The sequence below is a fragment of the Balaenoptera musculus genome, chromosome 12, assembly GCF_009873245.2.
Source record: "Balaenoptera musculus isolate JJ_BM4_2016_0621 chromosome 12, mBalMus1.pri.v3, whole genome shotgun sequence".
NCBI classification, from domain to species: domain Eukaryota; kingdom Metazoa; phylum Chordata; class Mammalia; order Artiodactyla; family Balaenopteridae; genus Balaenoptera; species Balaenoptera musculus.
This window is the reverse complement of record NC_045796.1, coordinates 49,194,514-49,203,814: the sequence shown is the minus strand read 5'-3', so window position 1 is coordinate 49,203,814 and position 9,301 is coordinate 49,194,514. Positions and strand designations below refer to the sequence as shown.

At 45.3% G+C, this 9,301-nt stretch overlaps 1 protein-coding gene across 1 annotated transcript in view; it reads right to left on the bottom strand.

Annotated features, from left to right (window-relative positions):
• Positions 1–8,035: 8,035 nt before the first annotated feature.
• Positions 8,036–9,301, bottom strand: part of TRAF3IP2 (TRAF3 interacting protein 2) — a 40,939-nt gene continuing 39,673 nt past the window's right edge. The window contains 1 exon segment of the mRNA XM_036871325.1: positions 8,036–8,182. Coding sequence (XP_036727220.1) covers positions 8,036–8,182 — 147 coding nt within the window.

Sequence of the window (9,301 nt, the reverse complement as noted above, 5' to 3'; positions counted from 1 at the left end):
ACATAAAATGCATTAAAGCATCTTATGCTTTTATAATTACATGTATAAATTGTAATTAAATCCAACATTGGCTACTTAGTTTCAGCAAAATTTTACCTTTTACACTAAATTAATGTTTCTTATTTGAATTTATCTGGTGATCTTGTTTTTATCTAGCTTGTTAAATTTGATTTCTTCTTATGGTTTGTTTTAATTGTGGTAAAAAAAACACATAACCTAAAACTTACTGTCTTAACCATTTTTAAGTGTACAGCTTGGTAGTATTGAGTATATTCACACTGTGTGCAACAGATGTCTAGAACTTTTTCATTTTGTGTACTTACAGTTTTTAATGAGCTATAAGTATAAAGCCTAATTATATATACCTAATTATACATTGGCACATATTTAAGGAAAAAGATGATGAAAATTATTTAAGTCAGCATGGAAGGTGGTCTCAAGAGAACTTTTTCCTTTTGGGAAAAAAGGAAGAGGTTTAAGAAACACTAATCAATATGGTAATTAATTTCCAATCTAAATGTTTGTTTAGGCCCACCCCCACTTTTCTCCCTGGCTGGATAGTTCACAGTGGGCTGTGAGGAGAAGGCAGTGATACCTCATTTCTTGGAAAAGCAGAGCCAGGGGAGAGCATAGCAGTTTCCCAACCTGAATTCAAAAACTTCCTTTTAAGTAATAGGATAATATGAAACAATACTTGCCTTTACCAATTACTTTTTCAAAACAGTTTCAAATCCATTATCCTATTTTTGAGGCCCCATTGTAAATCTCTAAAGTTAGTTCCTTTAAAGTCAAACTCATTGCCAAGTTGATATAACTCTATCATCCAAGCCCAGTGCTGCTGGAGTTTTGCTCCTTAGCAAGACGCTGGAGGGAAGAAGGCTGTCTCCAGGTGCTGTGATTGTTCTGAGTCCGCTATGGCCTCTTGCAGGCCTTATTAAGAAAACAAACCGTGCTGATTAGTTTCTCTGAAAAACTAGATGGAAGTTTTCAGCTTAAAAGCTCATATGCTGACCTCTCCTAAGGCTTCATTTTTAAAATGAAAGTTTTTTGTTGTTGTTAGGATTTGCTATTTGACTTTTTAGAAATAAGAAAATATCCAAAGTTCCCATAAATAATCATTAATTATGAGGTGGAAAGCAAGAAGGAAAGGGCAAGAAAGGAAGGAAAATTTATTATTTACTATGTGCCAGGCACTATTCTAGAAGCTTTATATCATCCATCTTACCTTATCCTGACAAGCCCCCTAGGAGTTGGTTCTGTTGTCCCCATTTCAATGGCTGAGACTCTGAGAGGTAAAGTAACTTGCCAAAGATCACACAGCTTGTTAGCGAACAGGGATTCAAACTCAGGTTTGTCTGATTACCACTCACTCAAGTACGAAACATGTCAAGACACATCACAGATCAGCTTGGTCAGTTTTCTGCCACAGATTTTGTCTGGGGAAACTGGACCATGCCGATACTCATTCATGGAGAAAGTCTCTCTGCCCATTCCAGCACATTATCATTCTCTGCTCTCTCGCTCAGTTACTTGTGTGTTTAGCTGACAGACTCAACTTCGAACACTCCCCAGACCCTACCCAACAGAGTGCAGAAATCCCTTTGCTCTCTCGCAGCTGATCCCAGCACCGGCTAGGTTTCTGCTCCCCCCGATGTGGAGGCTGCAGTGTAAAAAGCACTTCCTCACCTTGCCACTACAGTACTGTCTGCAGTATTGTCTGGCACTTCTTGAGGCACGGGTCTAAGCTGCTCTTTAGAGAGGCCTGATGTATGCCCTGTGGCCTGCACTGTCATTTACTGGTTTAATATGCACACTCTGTGATGCATTTTTATACTTCCCCATTTCTTAAATTCCACCTCCTAACTCAGATCTCATTTACATGGTGATTTATAGGGCCTGAATATTATAATCTAAAAGGTGTATGTGGAGAGGAGTGAGCACATCTTCTATTTATTAGGAAAAGTCTCCAATCATCTGCTTCTTTGAAAATCTGACCTTGAAACTGCATAAATGGGAGCTCAGTCCCCGATCATAGTGAGGAGCAGGGAAAAGGGACCAGCTGGCCCATTTGCTTAGCATCTACTGTACGCTGCCTTGGGTAATCTCTTTTCACATGATGGCCTCTCTCCCCAGTTAGATTTTAAATAATTGGAGGGCAAGAGCATGTATCACTGATCGTTGTGCCAAGCATAAGCCCCTTGCACATAGTAGGCATTTAGTAAATAACTGGATGTTGGTTGCTGATCTGTGACTCACTGCTGCTTAAACCTCCCCATTCCCCACCACACCCCTGACCTTTGTGGTTTAGCTTTTACATGACAGTTTCATTAGAAATGGTAGCAGGAGCTTCCCTGGCGGCGCAGTGGTTGAGAGTCTGCCTGCCAATGCAGGGGACACGGGTTCGAGCCCTGGTCTGGGAAGATCCCACATGCCGCGGAGCAAATGGGCCCGTGAGCCACAACTACTGAGCCTGCGCGTCTGGAGCCTGTGCTCCGCAACAACAGGCTGCGACAGTGAGAGGCCCGCGCACCGCGATGAAGAGTGACCCCCGCTTGCCACAACTAGAGAAAGCCCTCGCACAGAAATGAAGACCCAACACAGCCATAAATAAATAAATAAATAAATAAATTAAAAAAAAAAAAAAAGAAATGGTAGCAGGATGGAACCAGAACTTTCATGCTCACACTGGGGTATCAGAGACTTCTGCTTCACGTGTCTTTTCAAAGAATAAGTAGAGGTTGGTATCCAAAGACCTAGCTTAGAATCTTGAATTTTAAAAACTTGACTGTGGGAAGGCCCTGCCCACTCACTTTGGAATGCCGCCCCCCCCCTTAAGCATACTACACAGCATGGTTTAGTGCCTGGACTTGGTGACACCACTTTGCCTGGGAGGGCTAGTGCATGAGACCCTTTCCACACTGACACCACAGCTTAAATTCATTCTTCAGGCAGCCATTATTTTTTCTTATTAGGGTCAAAGATAAGGTGATGTGTGGAAGGGGAGCCGGGGCATCGTCTGGGGGGACAGGACTCTACAAGAGGGGCAGGAGCTGATGCTGGGCATCTCGTTGGAGGAAAGAAGGAGCCCATACGGAAGCAGGGGATGGGGTTCAGGTGCTGTGGAGCATTAACTGCTGCCTGAGAGTTCTGCACTCAGCCGGCTGGCCCTGACTGCACAGTTCTCCTCCGGCTGGCTGTTTTGCCCAAACCTAGTTTAGAATTGTCCGTGTTCTAGGAACCTCTTATGAATGAGCATCTTGCTTTGAAAATCAATTTGAAGCCAGAGTGAAAGTTTTCTTTTAGTCACAAAGTGAAAGCAAAGAAAATAGGACTATCCTGCTGTATTATTTTTGGCCTTGTAACAGTACAAAGTCAACTTTTCTTTCTGACTCAGGAACGTTTTATAAAATCTCTACATTTTGTGTACATTTCAGACACGAGAATCTGCCACCCCAGACCCCATTTGAGAGGGATGATTTAAAGCTCAGGGAAACAGCAGCTCTCTGCAAGTTTCTGAGTAACTGAACTTTGTTATAACAACAGATTGGAAGATAGAATCTGTTAATCTCTAAACTCAAGGAACCCTTGACCCCTATCCCGGATAACACAGGATGCTGAAAATTGGTCGGGTCCCTGACTCACCTTCTCACATTTCTCCTCCCCCTGGAAGAATGCAGCTTTTGACCACCGTGCCAGCATGAGAGCTGGGCCTCCCTGCCACGCCTCAATGAATGCGTGACCAGGTGGATTTCTGTGCCGGGCGTCGCCTGGAAGGTGGCAAAAGCCAGACAGGTACCTGTGGCCCAGCTGCTGCTCAGCTACGAGGCTGGCAGCCAAGCCGAGCGCCAGCTTTTCGAAAGCAGCCCTTTTGATAACACCGATTCCATTTCCGTCACCAGAGCCTTGGGCTGATTGAGCAACAGCCAGCTTCTCTGGGTAACAGAGGAGGGGAAAGTAATCCAAACACAGGTTTTATTATAAAAACCTGGGAGTGAGAGAAGTATATTTATTCTGTAAGATAACACACCTGCTCAGTGCCCGGGGAGGCTCATTTCCATCAGTTGCCATGGCAAACTCATTATACTTCAAGGCCATGTGGCTTTGTTTCCTTTTGAGAGCTGGTCCTTGTCCTACCTTTTCTAACAACTGCAACACAATGACATGGAGGCCTGCGACAGCATAATTGATTTCTCCTTCCCTCTATCAACGGTTCACATTTGTTCGGCACAGGACTGAGCCTGCCTCTTCCTTTGAACTCCTGGCTAACCATGAAGGCATGCTTCAGAGAGCCGTCCTCATTAACATTCCAGGTCTCCCTTCCCTGTCAGCGGTAAACAAGCCCCGCATCCACGGCCTCCTTCCTTCCAGCTTTACAAATGAGTGGCTCAGTTCCACGTTTCGCTGCAGATCCAGGTGCCCAGGCGCACAATGCGGGGCTAAGAAGCACGCGGGAGAGACTAAAAATAGAACAGCAGTTTTGGACGCATACCAGAGCAGCTACTTCATCTCAACTTGCTTTGCACACTAAGCCTAATGGGATCCATCAGGCATGAGTTCTCTCACTCTCGCCGCCCTCCCTCTCCCACTCCCTCTCCCTCCCCCCCCCCACCTGCCGTCTACCGTCGTCAGCACCTTCCTGGTGAAGGGAGCAAAGGAGGTCAGGCCAGGGACAAGAAGTGTGTGCCCTCCTGGTCTTAGTTTACGAGTCCTGGGAGATCTGGGGGCTGCAATTACTCCTTCCGTACAAGCGTTTCTAGAAAAGAGCAGGCAGGTCCAGAACATGGTCACCTTTGCCCAGGTACACTTCGCTCCTCCAAGACTTTCATTGTTTAGCAAAGGCTCAACTATCACTTCCTACACACTGCAGTAAGTGTGACCTAGCCCCAGACTCAGAAGTCTCTTGGGCAGTTAAATAGAGAACTAAACTACACTATAGCGTTCCTCTTACAGGTCCCACCTGCTTGGCTTGAGGCTAAAGATTTGGGAGCAAATGCACCATCACAGATGGTGGGGCTGTGGCTCACGTGGGCGGGTGGGCAGCACGTGACTGCCCAGGGTCTGCGAAAGCCTCCCACCAGCGATTCTATCTGAAAAGCCTTTTGCAATAGAAAATGGAACAAATCAGCATGAAGTTAGGAACATGCTGTCCTGCCTGGGCACCAGGCCTCCCCGGTGCCAGCTGTATTGAATGAGCGAGGCTCCTTTGTGTTGTTGATGTGTCTCCCTTCTTGCAGCCTCCCTCCACCCAGAGGAGAGTTAGCCAGACCCACACATTTCTCATGAAGGGTAATGCAGGTGTTCCAAACAGCTAAGTATTACTCCAAGGAGTACCACTCGTGTAGAATCAGGAGAGGGGGGGAGAAAAAACAGAAAAGAAGAAGAGAGAGGGAAAGATGACTATCACAGTGTTAAAAAATAAAAGCTTTTTCATTGTTGTTGTTTTGGAGATTGGCCAGATACAACGAAAAGAAATCAATCTACTGGCGGGCTTTGTCTGTAAGCTTCTGGAAGGTGTCAAGATCTTTTCAATTGTGCCTTGGTTTCATAGACTAGCAGGATAAAATAAACATGCCAAACTACTTCAAGAAAAGTCACCCTCTGGACAGCAATAATTAACCCCCCAAAGAATTTCCCACAGAACAAGCTGCAACGTGATCGTTTAATCCTCCAGTCGCCAGAGGACAGAGGTGCATCTTCCCTCAGCCTTCTCCTATGTTCATGAGGCTCAGTTTACCTCCAGGAGACACTGGGTCATTTGTTGAATAAATCTACCGTCAAAACCTAGAAAGTTTTCTAGGTTCACCGAATAAATGTCTGTAGACTGGAAGCCAGGGTGTTCTAGCCCAATGGTGAGCTCAGCAGAGCCACGGTGCCTCTGCACCTCACTTTTGTCATGCCTAAAGCAAAACTGCAGAGGTGCATGATTTCTAGGGTCCTTTCCAGACTGAAGATTCCCCAGCAGAAATAAATGATATGGGAATTAAATTTTTGTTGGTGATTTCATTCATCCTTTCTCGTTCTGGTGGTGGTTTATTTGGTTGGTGGGCCCTTATAGAACGATGTAGCTTGAAAAATATTGCATAATTCTTCAGGGGGAGAGGCATTTCTTCTTTGTGGCATTTTCCCACAGTCTAACCTTCCTTCTCTTTCATTTGCCACTAGGAGGTGGGTCTCACTGATTCTTCTTGGTTCATTAAGAAGAAACAGAAAGATCGTGTGTTTTGAGAGACTCTTTCTGGATCATTTCCCAGTGGTCACAGGACTTTGCAATTCATTTGGCAAAGGTGATGGTGACAATGGGGCATTTGGCAAAGTGGCTGAGGTGGCAGATGAAGTGACTGAGGTTAAGAAGGCTCCTGGCAAAACATCATGAAACAAGGTCCGGAATGTTCAAAACGGAGGACCTGCCTCCCTCGCAGACACGGCTCCGAGAAGAGCTCAGTCTTTAAACAGGTGATTTGTTTGATAGGAAGCAAAGAAAAAGGGTATCAACAACAATTCTGGGGGTCACTGAGCCGAGAAAGAGCTAGTCTAATACTTTGATTGTAGCCATGAGCTGAGATGCCTTTGAATAATACAGAAATTGAACTAACCAGGCAGATATTCTGAAACCAGTCACTGAAATTAAAAATCACGTTTTAAGTTTTCAGTTAGTCACTAAATATCAGACAAGACTCTAGCCTTGCACTCCACACATGTCACCCCTAACATCAGTTTAGGTCTGAATAAAGCTTTGAGGCCAAGAGGTTATTTTTACTGAGTCAGCCCTAGCCCACTTCCATCCCCTGCATACCTGCAGATGAACGCAAGAGGACCAGGGTAACTTCCCTCATCGTTCACCTCGGGGAGGAATAGTGGCTGAGGGCTCAGGACAGGCCTCCGAAGTGAGGAAGGAGTAATAACATCACATTATTAAACCTCCACACACTAGAAACATTTCAGAGTAATCATTGCTGATGCCATTTTTGTACAACTGTGTGTAGAATCTTTAATGATGGTGTCACCTCCAAAAAAAAAACAATAAAAAGAGAGGAGGAAGCCTTGATGTTTGTGTCTGGGGTGTTTTCCAGGCACTTTGAGTTAACTAAACAAGCACGTCGGTTTTACCAGGTCCCAAATGCTATGACACTAAAGGTACTCGTCATAGAGTCTTACAAATGAGGACTTCGGGTATACTAGCTTTTCTTTTCTTTTCCTAGTTTTAAAAACAAAGACATTCACTGTACCCAGTAGACATCTAGGTTATAATGTAAAGAAAACTAGTGTTCTTTGCAATTCATCAGCAAAGTTTCTTATTTATAGTTGATAAGTACTCGTCTTCCTAAGAACTATGATTTTATTTAGAATCATGGTTGTGTGTGGTACAAAGTTGTTTTGTTCAAAAAATTCTACTGCAGGAATAAAGCTTTCAAGATTAAGTTAAAAGGGATTGTTTAACTCTCTGGCCTCAATCCTTTAATACAAAGTAGTCTGTTACATTTGTCTAATATTCTATTTAAGCAGCTTTATTGATGTCCTTGGAAGCACCTGCCCAGATAAATTAATATCTATCTATGTCCTTTGAGATAAGTGAAACACAATTTTACAAAAGAGTAAATATTTTATTATTTGTACATGAATCAGTTTGGTCTGAAGACACACAGCATCTGGCTAACTCAGAAAGGTAGCCCAAAGCGATGGGAGACTGTTTGTGGTCGTTGACATTTATTGCAACGTCACTTGTATTGTCTACTTGCTAAGTGCTGAGAGCCCATTCTGGACACGTCAGACTCTTAGGAGGAACCTGCAGTGGGTTTAAGAAGCAGGGAATGCAGAGCATCCATGGCCTCTGTTTCAAAGACAAGGTCCTTTGAGGTCTGGGGTGGCCGGGAGGAAGAGGACCCTGCAGAACAGGTTTTCTGGGGGTGGGAGGGCCCCTCAGGGAGGGACTGAAAACAACAGCCCTGAACGCTGCCACACAGCCTCAGCCAGAAGAGTGCCCCTCAGAACAGGGGCCCAAACGTGGCACGGCCCCGAGATCTGAGGATGGAGGGAGTCACAAGGGAACCACCTGAAGTGTGGGCAATGGCCCTCGGGGGGGAGCCACATACTCTTCCTCTCTGAGCAGCCGCAGCAGGATATTTTTTTTATTCTTCGGCCAGCTGTAGATGTGAGTGTTCTGAAGCCAGGTGGGCACATGCTCCTTGGGGAGAGAGAGTGACAGAAGCAAAAGCCATTAGAGAAAAACCTGGACTCTAGATCCCAGATTCAGTTCCCAATTTTTCCTTCATGGGCGTCTCCTACTAAATTCTTCCGGGAGTTGTACTGTTTTGCTTTCGGAAGGGGTTCGAGTGTGAAATGTTCTTGGCTCCGGGTGCAAGCTGTGTAGCTTGTTATGGAAAGCACAGGTGTCCAGCATCTTCCTTCAGTCTCCCAGGCTACCTGCCCTTTGCATCTCAGTGTGCTTTTCACCACCCTCCCATAAAAGGGGTAGGACAGAAGTCATGCAGAGGGATGTGAATTCCCCTGTGGCTTCCGCAGAAGGGTGCCAAGGCTTTGGGCTTAATCTAATTCATTATCCTTTCACTCCAGCGACAGGGCTGGCTCACAGAAGAAGCAGCCCACCAGATCCCAGTTATCGGGCAAAAGCAGAACCTGTAAGCCAGGGATCGTGAGGGTGCAGTTTCAGAGTGCCCTCGGGGAGTGGACATTCTGTTGGGGAAAGAAAGACAATGAATAGGTAAAATTTATAGTGGGTTCAATGGTAATGCAGGCTGTGGAGAAAAATTAAAACAGAGAAAAGGGGTAGGGAGTGCTGGGCAGGGATGAAAGATCTGCAGTTTTAAATAGGGTGTGAGGGAGAGGTCTCACTGAGAAAACAAGCAAAGACGTGACAGAGTAGAGTGAGCAAGCTTTGTGGATGTCTGGGTCCAGGTGGATAGGAGATCCAGTGCAAAGGCCCTGTGGTGGAAGCATGCTTGCCAGTGCGGCCAGAGAAGAGTGAATGAAAGAGAGTAGGGGAGGGGTTTTGGAAGTAGACGGGGCTGTATCAGATAGGACCTCATAGATTTTTCACTGAGTAGATAGGACTCCTTTGGGGATTGCAGGATGAGCTTAGATGCAGCACCTGCTGTAGGTCAGGCGCTGTGCTGGGTATTGACGATGCCCAAATGTAAATGACACAATTACTGCCTTGAGGAGTTCACAGTCTTACGATGGAGTCAAAATGTAACTATTTTCTAGGCCATAGCATGCCAAGTGGAGCAGTCTGCCCTGAGAGCCGGTAACAAAGGGACTGTTTGAAGAAGTTTAAAAAACATTA